The 25,639-nt window shown below is 46.5% G+C and overlaps 1 protein-coding gene across 1 annotated transcript in view; it reads right to left on the reverse strand.

Annotated features, from left to right (window-relative positions):
• Nucleotides 1–25,639, reverse strand: part of RNF123 (ring finger protein 123) — a 2,099,603-nt gene that overhangs the window by 1,139,761 nt on the left and 934,203 nt on the right. The window contains exon 24 of the mRNA XM_086938772.1: nucleotides 14,813–14,958. Within this exon, the coding sequence (XP_086794898.1) occupies nucleotides 14,813–14,958 (146 nt within the window). The remainder of the gene's footprint in view (nucleotides 1–14,812; nucleotides 14,959–25,639) is intronic.

The following is a 25,639-nucleotide window of genomic DNA, read 5'->3' on the forward strand; positions in this document are numbered from 1 at the left end:
TTGCTGATAGGCCATTTCGTATGAGTTTTATAGTGATGGCTTTTCTTAAATTTTCAGGAATGCTTATAGAATCGTCTGTCTCTTTGAGACCTGTAAAGTTTAAAGTTCGTACGGTGTTGTCACCTTTAGCTCCACCGGCCTCTATATTATTATCGATGGTCATTTTGTTGACTGAAAGTTTGCAGAGCAAGTTTCAAGCAAACAAAGATAAGGTGCACAATATTTTGAAACACTGTATCCTTCAACGTTGAAAAAAACAAAAACTAATACATAGGATTTTTCGTCGTACTCAGCTATGGTGGATATTATCCTTTTACCCACTCCAGACGTCTATTGGAGTATTTTACGGGAAAAAGGGGTCTCTGAGAAAAGCAGGACTGAGTTACTTTAGTATCTAGCGTTAAATTAGTGCCTTACCAAACCGTTGGGTGCCATGTAGTGTAGTTCCTATATTCCCAATAGGCTCTGCGCATTGGAATAATATATCCTATAGATTTGACGTACGACTTAGGTCAGTAGGTCTCTATCGAATATACTAAATTTAATTGTGAGTGCCAGCTAGCTCAGAGGTCACTAGAAACTTTCTCTAATTCACAAGAAGGGATTCGCTTCTGACAACCGCGTAAACATGACAACTTTGTTTTCCTAGGACTGGAATGGCTATCTTCAGAGTCGTGGAAACAATAGATAAGTATTTCACTCAGTCAATCGTGCATGCTTCGTTTCTACTGAGTTGCAGAGAAATAGTGAGACGGGCGTTTTCAATAAAAGGTTTATTGAACAGTCTTCTTTCTCATGCAAGAGAGGTGAACTGCTACAATCGTTATGCAGACTGTAAAGTATAATGCGTACAGCGAGAATAGTATTATAAAATAATACTGCAATAGTATTGTATGGTTTTTAAGCCATATAAAAATACATACATAAATACACAGGCTAAAATACTCAACTGGTGCTTCTAAAATACGTCTACCCCAATGTACCAAACTTAAGTGTAGTACGTGGGAAGAAGTAAGTATGGTCTTTTGCATAGGTTTAGTTTTGCCAAGAATCTACCAAAGGTTTCTCTAGGTTCTAATCAGCTCCATACCTTAGATTGAAGGAGGTTTGGTATCTCTGTCTCGGGACTCTATTTCCCAACACCCCGCAAGGGGAGTCAGAAACACTGGAGCTGGATTTCTCGGCAGAGGAGGTCAGCTTCCTGATCAGTGCGTCAGCTGGAGAGTCGGCTTCTTTCAGCACTTGCTGTAGCGAGCTGCCTCGGGCAAGTAGGTCTTCGAACTGTTCCGAACCACCGTGCTTTGCCATAGCAAGTGAAGGTATATTTATACCTTGAAGGTGTTTAGGAATGCCATGTTTGACGTAAAGTCAGGCATATGAATGTCATGAATGAACACCTGGGCAATAGGTGTTCATTGTAAAACTAACAGAGTTCTTGGAGAAATCAATATTCAAGCAAGGCAAGTCCCTAACAGCTTAAGCTAGTTTTCCAAGAAATCGTTGTGACGTTTGGTGAACGGATGGAAGTAGCCATGCCTGTATTTGGGTAGCATGGGCTATGTCTAAATAAGGGCTTGATTTCAATGCCTATATATGGGTAATGCGAATCATACCTATATAAGGGCATGAATCGGGAAAATCCATTCGGAATCTAAAATGATATACAACACTCTAGGAAGTTGATATATAGATTAAAAAGAAAGGGTGCAAGGATACACCCCTGATGCACCCCCTCTCGATGTTGAATTGTCAGGATACTTTCAAGTTCTTTGAATAAAATACTACTGCCCTGGAGTTTCGGTGAAGATCCCTCTAGAAACAAATAATGTTATTGTCAATGCCAATGGGTAACATCAATTTTCATAACTTGGACCTGTTCACACTGTCAAATACTGAAGACAGGTCCATAAAGGCTAGATATATGGGGCAGGCACGAGCCACGGTATACTTGTTCAGGACAAGATGTAAATTTAAACACTGCTCCACAGTGGATCGACCAGAACGAAAGCTGTATTGAATTTCAGCTAGAAAATTACTTTCGTCAGCCCAAGATTTAAGTCTGTCGAGAATCATGCGGCCCACCACCTTCACCACAGAGTCTAGGAGGGAAATGGGCCAGTAACAAGAGGTGCTGTCCCAATCACCCTTTTTAAAAACCGGAACTATAGTCGATAGAGCCCAAGAATTTGGGCGACCAACCTAAACTGAAGCATTGATAACAGCTGGAAGAACGGGCACCCAGATATCTACATGAGCAATGTAGAGGTCAGGCAGAATCCCGTATGACCCAAGGGCCTTTCTTTTTGACAGTCCTAAAATACCAGCTCTCACCTCTTGGATGGTGTTGACGAGATCCGCCTTACCCTCTACCCTTCCTGCCCCTTGATTGGCGTAGTATCCAGCTGAAAGATACCCTCAAAATGATGTACCCAACCGTCTTCCATAATATGGGTGTCCAAAAGATGGGCGTTTTCTTCTGAAAAAAGTGGGCTGTTGATAATAGCCCAGAACTTAGAGCTTTTACGCAATGTACTTGTCTCCCCTAAATCATTCCAGGCCTCCTCCTTCACTTCAGGGTGGACTTGCGAGTTGCTAACGCAGCCTTGTATACCCTATGGAGACCTTTGACCGCCACCATATCTCGAGGCTTAACACTCAAAGCCTGTCTCAAATTCCTGGAAGCCTGGGAACACGCGGAGTCAAACCATCTTGGGGCCCGTAGTAACCTCCGTATAACAGTGGACATGGTTCCAAATGCATCCAAGATGTCCAATGCACTTGCCTCGCCGTCAAGGCAGGTGTCAAACTCCCTTCGACACTGATTTACGAGTGACTCATGAAATGACTCTGGGGCAATACACCCCCATTTTAAACTCCTCCTCACCTCAACCACTTTGAGAGGGACACACAGAGGGGATTATGGTTGCTAAATTCACTGTCTGGACAAAAAAATCTGAGACCAAGGAAAAGAAAGGGGTAGATACAAAGGTACAATCTATAAAGTTCTCAGAACCTCTCCCAATGAAGGTGGGGTTGATATCTGTTTTCCCCAGGGTCAGCTATTCATAACTGATGTTAAATCGAATTCAAGCTAGATTGAGTTAAGCTCAGTACCCTGGGGGTATCTTTCATGTGCAGGCCTAATTGTCGTGCGCAACCCAAGGCTTCCACTCTTTCTTGTCTAATGTCCCCACACATATGGATTTAGTCATTGAGTGCGTGCAATCATGTCTTGCCTGAGTGTGTACAACAAAGGCTTAACACAGCCCTCTGATAAGCCTGACTGCTCAACCACACTACCACAAAAGACCGCATTTCATTTAGTATTATCTACCTTAGTCTCTGGGGATCCACTGGACTCTGTGCATACTCAGGTGGGAGAGGCGAGGTGAAGCACAACTCTGGGCCCCGGCCATCTTGAAGATGGGGAGCCCTGCCCAATCAGGGATAGGCTCCTGCCCCCCTCCCACAGGAGAGAAGCAGGATAGGGGTGTACTCACTCGAGGACAGGGACCTATTGGTCCCTGCCCTTCCCCTACCTGTAACACAACTAAAATTAGTATTTAGGGGCACCCTGAATCTTCCTTCCTCAGATCCCGATTTCGAAACAAGAAAGAAGATCAAGAAGAAGAAGACCTGACGTGCAGCTGCTAACAAGAGGACGACACCAACTGACTTGGCCCCAGCCATACAAGCCTGTTGATCCTTGAACCTGCTCCTACTAAATCCCCGCGTCTCCTGCGGACAGCAACCTCAAGAACCCCGGAGGACCTGCCTGCCTTGACCCACTTAGAGAATGTGACTCTCACGGGAACTGGCTCTGCTCAAACAGCAATACCCCTGGTACCAGCCAGGAACTGCGAATCCATCCCACTCTGCATCCACCGAGCGCGGCCTGTGCCTGAGTGGACAAAGAACCTGAGGACATCCCCCCGGCGATTCTGAATTGGAATCCAGTGCCCAAGGACCCTCCTAGATGACCCAGACGATGCCTGCAGACTCCGAACCAGGGACCCCTCCAACCGCGACCAAAGATGGCAAGATTTCCCGATGTCCAAAGACACCCCTGCAACCGGCACCCCCCGGCCTCCTGTGCCTCACTCCGGGGTGCCGACCTACACTCCAAGATCCCAACTTACCCCTTGAAGTGTTGGTCGCTCCAGAACATCTTCCGTCCCCGAGCCTGCAGCCTTTGTTCCCTTTTCAAGATCTCCATTGAATAACATTGAGCGCCCAACGGCTCAAAAGCACCCTGCACCCAGCCGCCCGAGTGCCCCTGACAGTGCAATCTTTGTCCTATCCTACTTCTCCATTTGCCCTGAGCAAGTGACCAGGAGCCCAGCTCCCACAGTCTCGTGGCCTGCTAGCCAGCAGCCACCAACCGAAGGCCCCCTGCCTCTCCTTGGATAACATTGGGCCTAACTACCTCTGCACCAGTCTGTCCCTGTGCCGCTGAGGTTGTACCAACTGTACCTACCTGACCCTGGGAGACCCTTGAGTCTATGCCCAGAACCTTAACTCTGCCAGTCGAGTACTTACTTAAAAGCTGATAACTCACTTTTCTTCCATAGGCTAACATTGACTGGTTTCCCTTGGAAATTCTTTTAAGTGTGGAGTTTTGGAACTAATATTCACCTAAAATCAGCCGAACCACAAATTCCGATTTACTCACCTGTTATCAGGGGAGACCTCAGTGCTGCACCTTTTAGCCCAGCACACACCTTGAAAAGTAATTTTAACCGTACATACCTGCAAATTGAATTTTCTTCCATAGGAAACTGCAAACTACAAATATTCTTTAAAGATCGTACCAGTGAGGGGCGTTGGCAAGATGGCGACCTAGACGGACGTGTCTATGTGAGGCTCCCCACTCCGGGCTCCTTCCTCCAGCCAAACTGCGATTACAGTGTCCCCCAGGACCGCAGTTTGTGGCTAGTACCAGCGAGGAGGGGGAGCTTCACCGGGGAGAAGTTTGGAGAAACTACACAGCGGAACAACCGCCGCCACACCCAGAGTCTGGTGTTGCGTAATGGGGCCTGGTCCAGGGCGGTTGTGAATCCAGCTGCCGATAGAAATAACGGGGCCGCGGCGGCCCAAACTGCCCTCAAGCTCTGCTTTCCAGCTCGCCCGGGTGCGGGCCTCGACAGGAGCCGTCCGAGCAGCGGTGTCCTCTTCACCGGCATTGAGGGGGCCTGGAGAAGCCCCCCCCGCAGACCCAGGTCAGCACCGCTGAAAATCTAGGCCGAGGCTGCGGCCTAGCACCACGTGGAGGGAGGCCATCCCGCAAGAGATCTGACAAGGGCTGCCCCCAAGCTAAGGAGGTCATATCGTGCAGGACACCAGGTGTAGAGCGGGAGTAGAGGACGGCCGCACCGTGTGTCTCGCCAGGGGCGGCGCCGCCATGAACGGGCACCTGCATTGCTGAAATGGTGCCGAGCATGGTGAGGCGAGTCTGAGGCCCGGCCCCTACGGAAGACATCTGCCATGCAAGCGAGGGGGGCCCACCAACCCCCCCCCCCAAATTGTTGGATTCTATCGGCCCACCGTCGGACCAGGGCGGCTCTCCTGACAACCAAGGAGCCCGCCTCCACTGCAGGCGCACCTGGACTGCGCCGTGAAAATTGAGGCCGGGGATGTGGGTCTAGCCCAACAAAGGAGGTAGGGCGGCCTCTAGCTGGGACGCCATCCGGAATTGCCCCCAGACCACAAGCACTGCCTCTCAACGGACAGATGAGCGCAAGGAGGTGGTGCCCCTGCAGCTAGCTAATCGCCCGGGGAGCTGCCACCCGGGCGGGAGGGGGGGCCTACTAAGTGGAAAGGCGTCTGGAGTGGGGAGGCGGGCTTGTAACCAGGCCCCATCGAGAGCGACCAGCTGTGCCCCACACGTAAAGACCCCAGCGGCGCGCATCAGAGACCGAGGCTGCGGGCCTGTTGCTGCGTGCGGAGGTGCAGGGAAGTCGCGGGCCTAGCCACTGACCATCTCACCGGTTGGTGCCCAGCGCTTGCAGGAGTTCATCGGGAGTGACAGTCCCACCCTAGCGGGACCCGGAGTGAGCCCTCACTCATAAATAGAGACTACCAACAGCCAAAGCGGAGAGGGGGAGCCAGGTTCTACGCTTGCAGATCACTGCTACAGCACCATTACTCTCGCCGGGGAGACAGAGGCAAGGTCTGGAACTCCCGCTGGGCACCTGGGGACAAAGCAACTGATTAAATCAAGGGACGCAGACCAGCAGCGGAGACCTTTCGGAGCCCCAGGGGCACCTGCACCCAAACACCAAGGTCCTTGGCACAGGCTTTCTGGGGTGGGCGGTCAGTCATGGCCTCCACGCGCAATAAAGGAGAGCGCACCATCACAGACATGCTTCTATAGGGACCCAACAGAGGGGACAAAGGCCCTCCTTCCCCTCCCCAACCCAAACAACAGACGGACAAAGCGGAGGGAGAGATACCCATCACCCGGGCGTTTCTGGAATCGCTCCTCAACTCTCTCCGAGAGGACTTTGATACGCTCAAACAGTAGGTGGCAGGAGAGGTGCGAGAGATACGGCATGACGTGGATGGCCTGGAGGAGCGCGTGGTCGTAATCGAGGACAACGACCATACCAGGAGTGAAGAACTGGAACACCTTCAACAAGAACTCATCTGTCTCAAAGAGCAACAGGTGGAACTCCAGGCACATTCTGAAGACCTCGAAAACAGATCGCGACGAAATAACATACGAGTCCGGGGGGTCCCATCGACCACAGAGGGAGCAGATTTAACACAATATCTACACGGTCTATTCAGAGATATCCTCGGCGCAGGCCCAGAACTTGACATTCGGATTGACAGGCCGCACAGAGTGGGGCCACTGCGACAAGCTTCTGCCCCCCCACCCGACATTTTCGCCTTTCTTCCCGATTTTCCCCTAAAAGAGAGGATCCTAAAAGAAGCTAGACAAACAAACAATACAATACCAAGGTCTCTCGTGGCACTCTTCCAGGACCTCTCTGCCATCACCTTCCAGAAGAGAAAGGCGTTTAAAGAAATCACAACCTTCCTAAGAGACAAAGGGGTAACATATTCTTGGGGCCACCCATTTAGACTGATCATTCGGTGGAACGGAACGCTGCATCAAATGAGGTCCCTTCAGGAAACTTGCGACCTTCTGGGCCTCTCAGACACAGATCCTGAACTCTTGCCACCCCGATCCCAACAACCACGAAATGGCTGGTGGCAAAAAGTGCGTAGACTAAGACCCTCAACAACGGCTAGCATGAAACCAGATCAAGCTACCCTGTCGCAGGAAAGATTGGCGGCCATGACTGTGGTATCCAGAGATACCTCACCTCTTGCCTAACTTACTTTATAGAGGGGGACACATTTGCTGGTATCCCACAGCTGGGATAATACGACACATGACCCACTAACAAGCATATCAGAAGCTTTGGGATACCAGTTGACCCCAAATTGAAAGATAAAAGAAGGGATATAACTGCTCAATAGATTCATACCGATATTAAGGGAACAATTTACTTATATCCAGAATAAAAGATTGCGAGCAATCGAGAAGGAAATGTTTTAAGGAATTAGGATAAGGATAACAAGATCATCAGACTTATACGTAAGCTCAAAACAAGTGGAACTAGAGCTGGAAATCCGTTCAATAGAAGGGAACATAAGACACGGATATAAAAGGGGAAAGCACCCCAACCTATTATTAATCAGAAGCCAGATTGGAACAATAGACCTGTATCCATTTATGTTAGTCCTGAAGAAGGTGGTTAGGTAATAGACATAGACACCATCGAAACGCGTCGAAGCTCTTGTTAAGAATCCACCGCTTAAGGGTTTTTTAAGGACAAAGAAAGGAAAAAAGTATTTTGCCACAATTACCTTTTAATTATATATCAGCTTTGGATCTACTGTTTGGCTACAACTGAATCTTATTATTGTGTTGGTAGTGGCCACAGGGTCTTGTTTTCTTGTTTTTTAGCTTTATGAATTGTTTAGGATATATTGTGCTATTGCTTTTTATTAAAACTTGTATGTTTTTAATGGACTAGCGTCCATCATATATATATGTGCAGAAGCTGTTCTTTTTTATATTGTGTATTGATACAACCAAAGATTTGTCCAAACTGCTTTTTAATGGAAATAAATATATTTTAGCACTACTTTCTAGTTTGGTTATAGATCTATGCCACAATGGGGAATATCTTGTAAATTAAAGGAGAGTGGATGTTGTGTGGAGTACTATTTGTGAGAGAATAACAGAATTGGATGTTTATTCCTACTTACTATTAGAAACTCCAGGGGAACCTTTCTTGCTTTCCCTATACTTTTCACTAGACACTTTAGGGGCCAAGTGGGGGACAAGATTGCTGAAATCAAGGGCAGCCTCCTTGCTTATAACGTACGGGTGGGGGGGCATGTCTCTGGTCATAGTGTCCATATATGTCCCCAATTCCGGACAAGAATCTTTTCTTCAGGGGGCCTTGTCTGACACTCTTGAACACCCAACTTGATTCTCCCTAGTGGGTGGGGACCTTAACCTGGTGATGGACCAGGGGATGGATAAATCGGGTCACAGGCACGGTTTCACAGGGGCAATTTCCTCAGAGGGAAAGCAGTGGTCGGTTAATAGGGGCCTATTAGACATCTGGCGGGAGGCACATCCTCACACTACTCACTACACTTTTACTCCCATGTGCATCGCACTTATGCTAGGTTAGATCACTTTGTGGGGTCCTCAGAGCTTGCCGCAACAGTAACAGAGGTGGACATCTTCCGAGCCGCACTCTCCGGTCATGACGCAGTCACACTCACGATGACCGTCCCCCGCACCAAAACACAGAAAGGCCTGCTAGAGGCCCTTATGCAACGGGAAGGGGTCACTCAACAATTGCACAAACGCATCACTGAATACCTCACACTTAACGATAAGCCGGACGTACCTCTGACGGAGGTTTGGAGAGCACTCAAGGCAGTTATTCGGGGGGACCTGATTGCTATATCAGCAGCAGAGGCCAAGGACCGGAAAGAAAGAAGGGAGACGCTTTCGGCAGAGGTGTCCGAATTAGAGGGGGTACACTGCCGTACCAGGGCCCCCATGATCTGGCGACAGTTGAAGGCGGCAAGGGCGCAAATCGCCGGGCTGGACTTAGACCGCGCGGAGTACGCAGCCCTCTGGCTGCGGCATACTTACTATGTGGGAGGCGATAAAACGGGTGACTGTTAGCAAGCAAGCTGAGGGCACGAGTCTAAAAGGTCCAAAATGACTATCCTCTGTGACGCTCAGGGTCAGGCTCTGCAAGACGACGACAAAATAGCGGAGGCTTTCGGCCCTTCTATGCCTCGCTCTACAGAGAAGATCTCTCTTTGGACAAAAGGGGGAAAACTATGTTAATGGGGCGGCTGTCGCTGAACGCAGCAGGTGCCGCTTCATTAGATGCATCGATCTGGACGGATGAAGTGATCAGTGCAATAGCGCGCCCAAAGCCTCTGAAAGCACCAGAGCTGGATGGCTTCTCTGCCGGTTTTTATAAGACATTTGGCCCTCTACTAGCGCCGACCCTGACCAGACAATTGAATTCCTTCCAAGGGCTGGGTTCAATCCCTCCGAACATGCTCGCGGCTGATATCATAGTACTGCCAAAGCCAGGCAAGGACGCTACCCAGTGCGCAGCCTACAGACCCATATCTTTGCTCAACCTGAACCTAAAACTATTTCCAGAGATTTTGGCTGAGAGACTGGGCCCGTGCTTACCTGGCATCATAGAGCTCGTTCAGTCCGGCTTTATTCCCAACAGGCAGTGCAGCGATAATACCAAACGCCTCCTACACTTAATAGATAAAGCCCACTACAATAACTCCAATGCCGCTTTACTCTTGGTAGACGTGAGAAAGTATTTGACCGGGTGGACTGGGGGTTTCTCGACAAGACCCTGGTGCGCTTCGGAATAGGAGACAGTTTCATGGGCTGGGTCGCCAGCTGCTACGATACACCCCGGGCGGTGATCCGCGTCAATGGCAGTGGCTCGCAACCCTTCGAGATTAGATGCGGCACCAAGCAGGGATGCCCGCAATCTCCTCTTCTCTCTGCGCTTTACATAGAACCCCTTGCGCAGAGAATCAGAGACAATCCTGATAAAGCGGGCATCACATTCGGGAGGGGGGACCTCATACCATTAGCCTTTATGCCGATGATATTTTGGCTGCACTTGACAATGCCAAACAATCCATGCCAGCCTTCCTGAAGGAAATGGAGGCTTTTGAGAGAGTATCCGGTTTCAAAATTAACACCGGGAATTCCATGCTCCTTCCATTAGGTCGCAACACACATAAGCTCGACGGTGGGCCTCTCACATTTGGGGGACTGCTATCTCACGCCACGATCCCTTACCTAGGAATTACCCTGACACCAAGCAACACGCAGACTGTCGATCGAAACTACTCAGATCTTTTCTCCCATATACAGGGAGCCCTGAGGAGATGGCAGCAACAGCCACTATCACTTTTGGGTCGAGTTGCTGCAGTCAAAATGTCCCTCCTCCCCAAGGTCCTATATATATTCCAGACTATCCCAGTGACTCCCCTGATGGGAATGCTCAAGAAGCTACAGGACGCACTACACCATTTTATATGGGCCGGAAAACACCCATGGAAGCGCCAAGACCTAGCCTACAGCGCTCCGCTAGAGGGAGGACTGGGGATCCTTAATTTGCTGAGATACTTCCAGGCTACACAGTTGCGATATTTTTTAGAGTGGAATCGCCCCGAATCGGAGAAGAGATGGCTCTTCCAAGACAGAGCAATACTGCGAGTGTGGGACATGGTGGCGGTCAAAAGGGGGCTCACCACGTTTTCTTCTCCTATCACACCGCCATTTGATAACCCTGCCTTCGCTCAAGGGCTGGAGGTAAAAGCGTTTGGGCAGTGGAGAAACTCTGAATGCAGGTCTGCGGGACACCTGTTTGACCTGGACAGCTTCATTCAGCTTGCTGACCTAACTGAGATGTATAATCTAACAGCCCTACGGCGATACCAATATTTCCAGATTAGCCATTGGCCGAAACAAACCAGATATTCGCCTGATGGATGGCAGACGACTCACAACCTACGAAAAATGGCTATTTACTAAAGAAATCGACCGGCAAGCAATCACAGACCTCTATAAAATGATTAGCCCTCGTACGCTCCGTTCCGCCGGTCAGAAAAGATGGGAAGCCGAATTAGGGAGAAGCCTCACCGACAAGGACTGGCAAGCCATATACTACAGGGCCCATCACACAGCTAGAAACACAGCCAGTAGGGAAACAGGAGTTAAGGTCATAACTTATTGGTACTTGACACCAGCCCGCCTTAACAAAGGTAACCCAGACCGTAGCCCCACTTGCTGGAGGGGTTGTGATGAAAAAGGGACTTTGACCCACCTATTATGGGACTGCAAAGAAGTGACAGACTACTGGCTCCCAAACGCACCCATATTCCCACTAAAGTCGGTCAGAGGGAAGCAAATGGGGCTAGCAATAAGGCTGCTGTTCAACATATCCTTTCGCTCTGGGGAACTACTAGAAGTCCCACGCACACAGGTTGGCTACATAAAATTTGGCATAAACTGGGCATGGAGCAGATTTAAGCCACCCTTACCCAATCCACGGCATCATTCGCTACCATCTGGCAGCCCTTCCTGTCCCTCTTAGCCAAAGAATTCAATGAGATCAAGGAGATTCAGCGTCGACCGACGCTGGTACCGGAGCCGACCGGTACTTTTGTACCCTGGCGTTCCTTAGTAGCAGCCAGAGGAAGGAGAGGAAGACTGGGAGGGGTCTGTATATCCTCTGGCAGACCAGCTGGAAGAGACGAACTGGAGAGAGGAATTGGGTGAGGCCAGTGGTCTGGACACCTCGCCAGACTTTGGTATGCTTTCTCCCCCTACTGTACCCACCATGGATACTGCTGAGGAAAAAAGTCTCCAGATCCAGTCTGACGCCTGGGGGTAATTCTAAGGAAAGGAATAAATATGATGCATTTTAGAATTCAGCTCCATCTTACCCGTTTCTAGTGAGAGCTCTGGTTAGTTCAAATGACAATTGTATTTAGAATGTTTGATGTGCCTTTTGCTACATTTGCATTAAATTAATGTTTGACTGGAGGGCTTCCCTATGTGTTGTGTTTTCATTTTTAACAGTGGAAGTGGTTGAGAAACAGGTGTCATTGCTTGGCAGAACTAAGTAAGGCAGGGTGTCAATGAGGTACTGTCAATGGATATAGGTACTTTAAGCTTTCAGGAGTTACAATTCCTGGGCACCACTTTGAAGAAACCTAGTTGCATTGACTCACTGACAGAGCAGGCTTCCCCCTTTGAACACCCTTCGTCATCAACTGACAGCTAGCCTTAATTGATGGAGAGGAAGAGGAGTTAGGAACAAGACCAGTCGTATATGGTTGAGACTCAACAGGAGAGCCAAATAAGTTGCCAGAGTGGAGTGAGATTTGGTCTTCAAAAATGTACCCAGAGAGGAAGGAGTGCTTGACTTGTCTATGCTATCTACTGATATCAGCATTCCTGAAATAGACTAGTTCCCAAAGTGATGTAAATGGCCAGGACCATTCCCCTCCGAAAAGGAGATGTGTTCACCCAGTTGTACAATGGTGTCCTGGAGTTACCTAAGAATTTGTCAGAGAGAGTCCATGATCACTGAAACCCAGATCTGGCTATTATAAGTTACCAGATACTGCTCTGAGGTAGCGTATCTGAAATAGATGCTTAGTACTACTTTTAGCTTCTGAACCATACACAAACTCCTTGACAGTCAGTCTTTAAAAAAGAAAAATAATATTTCTTGTGGCATTGGTTTCCTTGTGCTTAATTTGTGCCATTGCTTGCAGTTGGTGGGGACCAAAATGTATTTCATCAGACTTTGACCCACAGGAATACAGAGAACTGCAGTGAAGAGATAAAGAATAAGGAGGAAGGGAAAACTAGGATTTACAGGGACAAAGCAGGAATGACAAGAACCCACAAAAGTGAGATAAAGAGATCTGAAGTGCGGGGTAGTGAAAGGAAAAAGCATGAGGTGGAATCCAAACCAAGCAATCTTGATATTCGGTCACCTGCAGCAGGCTCCTGAAAAAACTTTGGGCCACTGCACATACACACATCTATATACAAATCCTTTGTCCATGCATGGTTCTTCAGAGAACTCATGTCGATATTCAAAGTGGAGCTGTGTGCCAAGTGCCTATTTCTCAAGCAAATAATGCAGACGATATTGAGTTCAATTGCTGCAAATTGCTGTTCTCATTTCACCCGACATGAGCCTTCAATATTGCAGCATAGGATGCTGAAGCAGAAAAGAAAAAACAATAACAAAAGAAAATGTGAAAGAAGGACTTTGCAGTGAGGAATCACACAACACAAGAAAAACAGATTTCTGTACAGGTCAATTATTCAATAAATCAATAATCAATTTTTTTTTAACTTGTGCGGATGTTTTGCAATGAGAGCGGATAAGTCAAATGTCATATGTTTCAAGTGTGTAACTAGTAAAAGAAATAGCTTTTGTTACAACTATGTGCATTTTATTATTGTCAGTTACATTGAATCACCATTCCTTGGAAGTTATACTACAGTGATATCACGAAGAGAGTGTTAAAAGATATTTGCACAGCTTAACTAAGTGATTCACTACATCTGGAGCACTTTAAAAGCAGAAGCACATTTTCAGAAAGTGATGACAAGCGATCTAACACTAAATATGTTAAGCTTTCAAGTGTTCAAGTTTTCGATAACAAATTGTTTGTCTATACTTTTCAATGTTTGCTTAACTGATTTTGGAAGTGAGGGTCAAGGGGGAGGAATCCCATTATACGGGCATCCCATTATACGATTGATATCCTACATTAAGAATATGTCCCCTCTTACAGCAGATTAGGTCTAGGACTAAAGATCATGTCTATGAAAGGTAGCAGACATGTATCACTGCTTTTAGGGCTGGTTTAAGGGCCAAGGCTGGGCAGCTCCAAACAGGGCACCACCATGAGAAGAAATCCAGATTTCTTAAACTAGCCACAAAGGTCCTCATTCTAACACTGCAGCAAATCCCAATTAGGGCACAATCACTTGCACGCACTGATATTATAACTGGTGCTGTATTTCTGTCCCAGTTTTAACCCGGTTTTGTGCCTAAACAAACACACCTTTATACAGATTGTGTGGGTGAGCATCACAAGTTTCAAGGTTTGGGCATCTCAAAAGGGAATAAGCATGCAGTAATAATGTAACTTAACTCAAAGATGCATAAATTATATAGGTGTTGCAAGTATGCCCCTTGTAAATACCATATCTGGCAGTGTTGACTTTCAAAAAGAGCCTAATTACCCATTGGGACTGAGCATGTGTTGAAATGAGGCTCAACATTTCTTACAGTGACCAATGAGGAGGCTCAAAGTACAACTAACACTTCTTCATTGGCAAGGAACTTTTAGAAATCCTGAATGTAATTCCATGGATTGCCTTGCAGGGTAAAACGAAGTGATAAAGCTTATGTTCTCCATAATATCCCCACCCACTGGAACACAAAAAGACTGCCTCTCATCTCCAGTTAGATATCTTCTAACCAAAAGACAGTTGGCATGTTTACCTGGGCCACAATAGTGAAGTCTTAGGGTCTTAACTCCACCAGTTCTCAAGTTGAGTGGGTTAACTGGTTTTTAGTAGTGGAAATAAAGGGAATGCAGCTCAAAGTATTGGCAAACATTTCCATTCTTCTCCTACCCACTGCCTGCTTAAGAGGGAACATCAAAAACAATACATTCTACTTGCCTTTCCAAGCTGCTGATGTACACTGAGGTTATACATCATGATGATCCCATCAAGGATTTCTAGCAGTGAGTTCTCGGTGATTGGATGATCTGGCTCCTCTTCAGGTCTTCCCAGCAACAGACCCTCATTTTCATGGTTGCCTTCAACTAGAATCCCCAGAAAACAAGAGATTGATTCTTACAAAGGCACAAGTTGACAGCATTGCTGCCCATCAAGATACACCCACATGTAACAGTGAGAATACAGTTCTGTGCATCATGACCGAACAAAATTACTTGGTCAAACAAAGGCTGACTTTTAAAGTGTTTATGGCAAGATTGGCAATTTTCAGGGGCACAGTCTGCAGACAGCAATTTCCCTGTTTGGATGCTTTTGAGACTATTTTGTATAATTTAAATTTTCTACGCATTCAATATTGACCTAGGATGCTTACCTATTTAAGCTCAAAAGTCATGCATTCAATCGTCCATTGTTTTCTATTTAGGGGAGAACAGTTTTCTGGAATTAGTACCCAAGAGATATCTACTTTAGGGGATCTCCACTGATCATCATAAGCACTTAATAGTTCCACCTAGGTGCAGAACCCCTGACCACTTTATGCAGAAAAGTATATATATATATATATATATGAGGTACGTGGCGCTCCTTAGACAACTCACAGCATTCAGCCGATCTGAAGACACAGGAACCAGCAAGACCCGTAGATATATATATATACGGTACTAATAAACCCACGGTACAGCAGAGTTGGCTGCCTTATAGATTGCGTGTAACAATTACTTACACAGGGTAACATCTCGTAACACTCATGAGATCTTTTCAATATGATTTGAACATACTCCACGAATTTAACCTCTGTCATCCTGGTTTTGCTTAAACCATTTTTGGTAAAAGTACAAATGGAAAAATAATGCGGCATAAACTATTCATTTATATCTGCAGAGTATAGTATCCGATACATTACCATTGTTGAAGGAGGGCAGGGCATCATGAGTCACTTGAGGCATCAGCTCTATTAAGTTATAGGCCTTCCCCACACTTGTCAATGACAATAAATAGCATATTATGTTCTGCAAATCTGTGTGTGATTCTATATACACACTATATATATATATATATATATATATATATATATATATATATATATATATATATATATACACACACATATATATATATATATATACATACACACACACACACACACACACACTCACCCACACACACACATGTATATATTTTGTCCACTGCCTGTATCAGGAGAGCATTAAACAAAACCGGTTCCGACACAGCACTGGATCAAAATTCATAAATTGTTTTAATTCCGGCGCAACCACTCAGTAACGTGTTTCGGTCGTGTAACCGGCTTTTCTCACACACACAGCGACATCTTGTGAACAGCATTTATGCAATTACGAGTTTTCAAAAGTTACGTTATTTACAAAGAAAATAGAAGAAACACTTTCCATGAAATAATGCATTACATTGCATTCCACAAGAAATTCATGTCTGCCAATTCATTTCACAGTATGTACAATCCCTTTCCATATCAATTTGAGAATCAAAAATGTGAATGAAGACAAAATTCAAACAATTAGAACTACCAATCCTCTAAGAATTGTAAATTTCAACAAATTCAGATTTGTCGATCCATGCACATACAATGCTGCACCAGAAAGTAAAAAATCATATGGGCTCTAATGATAAACTCCGTTCAAACTTAAAGCAATCTATAGTGTTCCATAAAGTGCATGAGCGTAGACTCATTGATCATGGGACTTGTCACTTTTAAGGCACATATAATACGTGCAGATATCAACACCGTTTTTTCAGCATTATTGCACTGTTTTTTAATTAGTTTGTTAATTTGGAATGAAGCCCAAGTGGGCTATATCAGGGTGATTTAAAATGTGTGTACCCCTACCTGGTTGAGCTTGTAAATACCGTATGCAATTATCACTTGATGTGGAGTAAAGTATGTTTGTATGAAATCTCAAATAAACCATCCTTTTACCAATTCTAAAGCAATGTAACTCCACTAGAATTAGGGACTGATGAATCTTAACTTGCATGATTGGTTGGCATATGTCGACAGAATAATTTTTATGTCCACTAGTGCTTCTACATCACAAAAAGTGAAGCAAACATAAAAAACAAATGAAACCAAGCTACAACAACATCATTTGATCTCAGTCTATCAGTACAGCTTACAGAGATTAGAGAGTAAGAATTGAGAGATGCACATTTAACAACAAGTTACTTACGTTCGGTAACGCATTATCTGGTAGAGATTATCTAGCTGCAGATTCCTTACCTTTGAATTTCCCAGGCCTCAGGCTGGATCCGGAAACTTTCGCTGAGCAATACCCCTTGAGCGCGACATCGGGTGGTTCCATTCGGCTCCAAGTGACGTCGGCGGCGTCGGTTATGACGTCGCAGTGCCTATACAGGGTCCACCCAGGCACGCAGATGTCAATACTTTTTTGTTTTTTTCAAGCCAGAAGCGCAGAGCCACGAAGTGACTGATGTAATCGTGTGCAAAACTAGAGCCCTGAAAGAGGAGTAACCCTAGACCTACTACATTAGTCCGCAAAGCGGGGAGGCATGGGTGAGGCTGTAAGGAATCTGCAGCTAGATAGAGTCTCTACCAGATAATGCGTTACCGAAGGTAAATAACTTGTTCATCTGATAGAGACTTCTAGCTGCAGATTCCTTACCTTTGAATCAGATACCCGAGCCATACCATCCCAGCGGTGGGTTGCAGACCCATGACCTAGACTAAGAAGTCTTGCAGGACTGAACGGGCAAAGTGCCCATCCCTGCGCACTTGACCATCAAGGCAATAATGTTTTGCGAATGTGTGCAATGAGCCCACGTCGCTGCCTGACAGATGTCTTGGACTGGGACACCCTCAGCCAAGACCGTAGTCGCAGCCTTTCCCCTGGTAGAGTGGCCTCTTAATCCCTCAGGGTACTGTTTCTTCACCAAGGCGTAACAGATTTGAATGCAGAGAACAACCCAGCGAGAGATGGTTCTCTTCTGCACTGCATTTCCCTTTTTTGCTTCCACATACCCCACAAAGAGTTGGTCATCCACTCAGAACTCTTTTGTGCGGTCAAGGTAGAACGACAACACTCTTTTTGGGTCCAGACAGTGGAGACGCTCCTCTTCCTTAGAGGTGTGTGGGGGAGCAAAGAAGGTGGGCAAAGTAATGGATTGGCCCAGATGAAATGGGGTAACAACCTTTGGTAAAAATGATGCCCTGGTGCGAAGCATCACTTTGTGCGGAAAGGACCTAAGATAAGGAGGCAAGCTGGATTACGCCAGCAATTCACTCACCCTCCAGGCGATGTAATCGCCACTAAGAAGGCTGTTTAGATGGTCAACAGCCGGAGGGGACAATTGTGCAAAGGCTCGAAAGGAGCGCACATCAGGTAAGTGAGGACCAAATTAAGGTCCCATTGTGGCATCATAAAGGGCGTGGGTGGAAACAAGTGAGCCAGCCCTTTAAGAAATCTATTTACAACAGAAGATTTAAAGAGAGAAGGCTGGTCTGGCAGCCGCAAAATAGCAGACAGCAGAGAGGTAACCCTTGAGAGTTCCCAAAGCAGAGCCCTGCTGGGCAAGAGTAAAAATGAATAAAAGAACAGTAGAAATAGAAGCAGAAAGAGGGTCAATGGACCTTTCTGCACAGTATAATACAAATTTCGGCTAACGGCAGGCGTATACCGACTTAGTGGAGGGACACCAGAATACAGACTTTGGGAGGAAGGTCAAAAGCCATCAACTGCTGCCACTCAATCTCCACACATGGAGGTGCAGAGTTGACCGGTTCGGGTGGAGAACCCTCCCCTGCTGCTGCGACTGAAGATCCTCCCGAAGGGGCAGCCTGATCGGAGGATTGAAGCTCTTTCTCAGAAGCTCTGGATACAAGACTCTCCTTGCCCAGTCCGGAGCCACAAGATTGACTTGGGCCCGGTCGCTCCTGATCTTCTTCAGAACCCTGGGCAGGAGTGGTATTGGCAGAAAGGCGTACAACAAGCTTGAGCTCCACTCGCGAAGAAATGCGTCGCTGAGCGATAGCCTCCTTGGAAACTCCAACGTGCAGTGCTGCTGACATTGGGCATTCTCTTCGGAGGTGAACAAATCTAACCAAGGTTCTCATCACTGTTGAAAGAGACCTTGCGCCACTTTTGACTGGAGACGCCATTCGTGATCGGGCAGGCATCGACAGCTGAGATCGTCCGCCCTGGCGTTCAGATGTGTTGCACCACCAGGTGTTGAAACACCAGGGTTATGCCCTGCTGTTCCAGCCATGTCCGGAGACGCAAAGCCTCCTGACATAAGGTCCAGGACCCCACCCCGTCTTGCTCCTTGCAGTACCACATGGCGGTGGTGTTGTCCGTGAACAACTGCACCAACTTCCCTTGACAGAGGGATGAAATGCTTTCAATGCCAAACGAATCGCTCGGAGCTCCAACAAGTTTATGTGGAGGCCCGTCTCCGCCGGAGACCAGTGACCACTGATCTCCATCTCCCCCATGTGGCCGCCCCATCCCAGGAGTGATGCATCCGTTATGATTGTGAAATCTGGTTGGGGAAGTATGCGCGAACGCCCTGTCAGAACTCAATCTGGAAAAGGCATGGAATACAAACCAAACCTTCGCGGCTTTTAAAAAAGTGACCAACGGAGCCGCAAAGCAAAGATCATGGCTATTAGATAAAGCAGCAATAGCGAACAAAAACCACGGGTGGACGGTGTTGGCCACGTATGGGAAAAAGGAGCCTCAACCTTATTTAGTCAACCATATATCCATGGCCGCCCAAAAGACTCTTCTAAATCTACGGCTGGGCACCTCCACCTTAAAAGAACTTACACCAGCATGGAAGCAAACATGGTCGACCACTGACTGCAGACTATGTGGACAAAAGGAAGAATCATTGTTGCACATACTTTGCATCTGCCCCTCTCTGAAAAACCTGAGACGCTACTTTCTCCTTCACTCATTCCGTTTTTAAAATCAGATCATGCCGCTCGGCTGTCATGCTAGCACTGAACAGCCAACAATTGCAGACAGCTTGTAGAGCCGCAAGATTCTGTCAAAAGTCATTGCAGATAATACAAAATACTGAGAAACACAATACTAAAGCTCTGAAGCCGGATGCGTGAATGTATAATGAACTAATTCACTGAACCCCCTCTCTCCTCTCACAAACATTCCAATTCCATGGATTATTAGAAAGTTTCCTTTTAACCATTTGAGACTTTGTACTCTTTTTAATTCTTCTGTTTTATGTTACAACATTGTAAAGGTTTTAATTAACTAAATACAATAACATTTGTTTCTTTCTTTCTTTGGTTGGGGAAGGGAGAGAGGTCTGCCGTTAACCCAATCTCGGTTTGTTAACAGCCACTGCAGATCCTTCGGAGTTCCTTTCGAGAACTGAACCACGTTGGTGAGATCTTCCCAATGCTGTGCCCATTGGAACTTCAAGTCCCACTGCAGAGCCCGCATACACCATCTCGAATGTCTTACCAACAGGATGCAGGAGGCCCTGAGGCCCAACAGCTTCAGAGTCAGTCTCACCAAAATCCAGGATAGAGGTTGAAGTATCAAAATCATAGCCTGAATACATGGACTCGCTGCTCGGGAGGATAAACCCGAAACTGCCCTGTGTTCAGAACAGCTCAGATGAAAGGGAGTGTCTGAGAAGGAGTCAGGTGTGACTTTGGAACGATTATAGAGAACCCCAGTGAATGCAGGAGGTTCGCCGTAGTCTGAAGGTGGGAGACGACTGTTTGGTGCAAACCCGCCTTTATCAGCCAGTCGTCGAGGTAGGGGAAGACTGACACCCCTAACCTGCGCAGTTGAGCTGCAACCACCGCCATCATCTTGGTGAACACCCGAGGGGCACTGGTAAGGCCGAAGGGGAGCACGATAAACTAAAGTGCTAGTGAACCACCTTGAACCGCAGGTAACGCCGTTGTCCCGGTAGGATGGGAATATGAAAATACGCCTCCTGCAGGTCCAGCGCTACCAACCAGCCCTTTTGGTCTAGGGCAGAAAAGACCTGAGCCAAAGTTAGTGTTGGACTTGGCCCTTTTTGGCTCAAGTTCCCTAAACTTTTTGCCTTCCCCCTAGACATTTTTTGTGACATGGTGTTGCCAACTTGGATTCTTTGGGCACATTGCCACTGCTGATCAGAGTCAAAGTGCAAGTGCTCCCTGTATAAAGTGTAATGGTAATTAGTTGTGCATAATTGGTATGGCAAATGCTACTTACCAGTGTGCATCTGTTCTTGGCATGTAGAGCTGCAGAATATCATACTTTTAGCATAGATCACCATCTAGTGTTGGGCTCGGATGCTTGCACCTTTTTGTTATCTTGGAAGAAGTCTTTGTAGTCACGAGATAGGTGACTCCTCCCTTGGATGATAGTGCGCATTGGCATCGACTCCATCTTTAGATTGTTTTTCGCCATGATGGGAAATTATGGAGTTTTTAGGAAACCGAATAGATGTCCATGCAAATGTATCTAAGAAAGATAACGCTGGAACAGATGCAGGTCCCGGGGAGGCAGGTGGGAGTATGATATTCTGCAGCTCTACATGCCAAGAACATATGCATAATGGTAAGTAGCATTTTCCGTTCGAGGCATCTGATTGCAGAACTCATACTTTTTGCATAGACTGTACAGCAGTGTCTCTCTTAGCGGTAGTCACCTGTATCTGTTAAATGTAAATGTAAATGTAGTGTATTTTATATAGCGCACTTCTACCCGGAGGCCTCGTAGCGCTGTATTCATACCGCTGTGGAACCCATCCTGGCTTTCCTGTGAAATGTCCACTCCTGGGCACCCCCAAGGTGAAGCCAGGCATCCACAGCGCTGCTGGGGCCGTTGTGGAGATTAAGCAAGCTATTGCCCAGAGTCACAGAGTGGGACCCATGATTAGACTAGGCACCGAGGCGAGAATTATCAGGTCCGGGGAAATTGAGTCCAAGAGCCGCCGAGGCGGGAATTGAACCCTTGTCCCGGGCCAGACCTCTGCATCAGGGTCTGCCGCTCTAACCATTAAGCCACGCTTCTCCACTGTTGCATGGTTCTAAAAAGTGTCTTAAGAACAGCTTGGCCTACAGAAGCCTGTTGCTTTGCCTGAACATCTACACAATAGTGTTTGGTGAAGGTGTGTGTAGTAGACCATGTAGCTGCCTTACAAATGTCTTCTAGTGGACAGTTCCCTAAGAATGCCATGGATGCCCCTAGTTTGCATGTTCAGTGTTCTCTCGGGGGAATTATTAATATGCGTTTTTGCCTTGGTGGCATATTTGAATGCATTTAACTATCCACCTGGCAATTCCAGCTTTAGAGATGGGGTTTCCTTCATGCAGTGGAGAGAATGCTACAAACAGTTGGTTTGTCTTTCTAAAAGGTTTAGTGCGGTCAATGTAATAAAGTAGAGCTCTTTTTACGTCTAGTGTGTGAAGAGCTCTTTCTGCTACGGAATCTGGGTTTTGAATGAACACTGGTAACTCAACAGATTGATTAAGATGAAAAGCAGAGATTACTTTGGGAAGGAATTTTTGATTGGTGCGAAGAACCACCTTATTACGATGTATTTGTAAGAATGGTTCTTGTATGGTTAAAGTCTGGATCTCACGTACTCTCCTGAGAGAGGTGATTGCGACAAGGAAAGCTACTTTCCATGTAAGGAACTGCAGTTCGCATTTGTGCATTTGTGTAGAGGTTCAAATGAGGACACATGAGCCTAGTAAGTACAATGTTTAGATTCACACGGGAGAGGGTGGCAGTGTGAAAGTAATTACCCTTTTAAGGCCTTCCATAAAAGCTTTGAAAGCAGGTACTCTGAACAATGACAAATGTTGTCTATTTTGAAGGTAGGGGGCAAGGGCAGCCAGATGTAATCTTATGGGTGATTAAGCTAGATTACATTTTTGTAGATGCAGAAAATAGCAAATGATATTCTGAATTGAAGCATCTAGCGGGTCAATTTTGTTGTGATTGTAGTACATGACGAAACGTTTCCATTTGGCTGCATAGCATGCTCTAGTAGAAGGGCGCCTGGTTTCTTTGATAATGTTCATACAGTCCAGTGGGAGGTTAAGGTAACCAAACTAGGACTTCAGGAGCCAGATCGCCAGTTTCAGTTGTGCTGGATCTGGGTGCCTTATCTCTCCATGGTTCTGCGTTAGCAGTGTTGGGGAGAGATGTAACCTTTAGAGTGGAATTACTGAGAGTTCGAGGGGTGTTGTGAACCATGATTGCCGTGCCCATGTGGGAGCAACTAGGATCATTTTGAGAGTCTGCTGCTTTAGCTTGCGTACTACTAGTGGAATGAATGGGAGTGGTGGAAAAGCGTACACAAATCTGCCTGACCAGTTCATCCATATTGCATTGCCCTTGGACAACGGGTGTGGGAACCTAGCCACGAAGGTTTGGCATTTTGCGTTTGCGTGTGTGGCGAACAGATATATGTCTGGGTGGCCCCACATGTGGAAAAATGGTTGAAGAACTTGAGGATGAAGTTCTCATTCATGAATCAGCTGTGTCTGACGACTGAGCAGATCCGCAATCCGATTGTGCACTCATGGAAGATGTTCTGCCAGAAGATATATATATTTTGTGGAATGGCCCATCTCCATATACTTTGTGCTAGCTGTGACAGCTGCAACGAGTGTGTTCCTCCTTATTTTTGTATGTAATACATTGCTGTTATATTACCTGTGCGGACTAGGACAGTTTTGCTGAGAAGATGTGCTTGGAACAACTTAAACGCTAGAAATATTGTTAGTAATTTTAGGTGATTGATGTGGAGCAGTTTTTGTTGGGTGGTCCGCTTGCCCTTGATTGTATGGTTTAATAGATGGGCTCCCCAGCCGGTGAGTGATGCGTTAGCTGTTAGCACTATCTGTAGAGTTGGCTCTAGGAACGGCCGCCCCTTTGGAAAGGGTGTGTGTGTTCCACCACTGCAGAGAGCGATGTGTGCGGCTGTCCACCAACACCAGAACTGTGAGTTGACCTTGAGCCTGATTCCACGGACGTGCTAAGCATTCTTGTAAGGGGCGCATCTGAAGTCTTGCGTGAGGTACTATGAAAATGCAAGAAGCTATCATGCCTATCAGTTGCATAAACACTTGAGCTGGAAGGGAGTGTTGTGGTTGAAATTTTGTGACAAAGGTTTGCGTACTTGCTACCCTGGCTGGATTGGGGTATGCTCGATCTTTGGAAGTGTCTATGGTGGCCCCTAGATACTGATGTAGGTAGGAGGCCTGTAGTTGTGACTTGGCGTGATTGATTGTGAATCCCAAGTGGTGTAGCAGTAGAATTGTTTGGTGAGTGTGATGAACACACTATGTGACTTGGCTTTTATCAGCCAGTCGTCCAGGTATGGAAACACATCAGCGGATCTGCTGTCTTCGCAAGTGTGCAGCTACCACTGCAAAACACTTTGTGAAGACCCTGGGTGCTTTGGTTACCTCGAATAGGAGAACCTTGAACTGATAGTGTTGGCCGTCCACAGTGAATCTTAGATATTTCCTGTGAGCAGGGTGTATGGGAATATGGAAGTAGGCGTCCTTGAGATCTAATGTTGCAAGCAAGTTACCTAGTTGAAGTAGTGGAAGGACTTGTTGAAGAGTGATCATGTGAAAGTGATCTGAATGTATGTAGAAGTTGAAAGGTCTGAGGTCCAGTATTGGTCTGAGAGTACCATACTTTTGTGGGATTAGAAAATATAGGGAGTAAAACCCATCCCTTGATGCTCTAGGGGAACTGGTTCTATTGCATGCTTTGCAAGCAGTGAGAGAACTTCCTGTTTGAGAAGCGTTAGATGTTCCATGGACATTGGACGCTGTTTGGGCGGTATGTTGGTGAGAGGTGCAGTAAGTTCCAGGCAGTAACCATACTGGATAATTTGTCTTACCCACTTGTCCGTAGTGATGGAATTCCAGACAGTAAGGAACTGTGAGAGTCTCCCTCTGACCAGTAGAATGGTCTGGAGGGAAGTCACTGGTTGTTAGTGGGGAAGGTCCGAGTGTTGTTATCTCGGCCTCTCCCTTTGCTGTTATTTCCCCTGTACCCATCTCTGAAATATCCCTTGTTGGGGGATGTTTGTGTGGGAGTTTTGTAAGAAGAGAAAGCAGTATCTGTGCTGATGTTTTTGGAAAACCCCTATAAAAGGAGAGACGAAAGTAGCCTTGTGTAGATGGAGACCGTAATGCACCCATAGATTTTGCAGTCTGTGTCTTTTTTCATTTTCTCTAATGTGTCCACAGCTGGACCAAAAAGTTATTCTTGATTGAACGGCTGATTAAGGATAGTAGTTTGCACTACTTGTTTGAAGCCAGCAGCACAAGTTACTTACCTTCGGTAATGATATATCTGTAGGAAACAGTAGTTAGTGTTAGATTCCTTACCTTAGAATATCCCCAGGCGTCAGACTGGATCAGGAAAGTTTTGAGTAACAGTACCCCTGCGTGTCGGTAGGCGTTGTCTGCGGCTCCGCGTCCGTCGTCATGATCGCCGGGATGACGTAGGAGTACTTAGACGTCGCCCTCACGCGCGGACGTCAGTTCTTGTACATAGCTTTCCGCGCCAGGAATGCAGAGCCATGCCACTGGTGCCATGAAACTAGGGCCCTGAAAGGGATGTCCTTAACCCTAGATGTCGGTTCGCAGAACGGGGAGAATGGGTGGGGTGGTAAGGAATCTAACACCAACTACTGTTTCTTACAGATATATCGTTACCGAAGGTAAGTAACTTGTGCATCTGAAAGAAACAGGTTAGTGTTAGATTCCTTACCTTAGAA

The sequence above is a fragment of the Lissotriton vulgaris genome, chromosome 9, assembly GCF_964263255.1.
Source record: "Lissotriton vulgaris chromosome 9, aLisVul1.2, whole genome shotgun sequence".
Lineage (NCBI taxonomy): Eukaryota > Metazoa > Chordata > Amphibia > Caudata > Salamandridae > Lissotriton > Lissotriton vulgaris.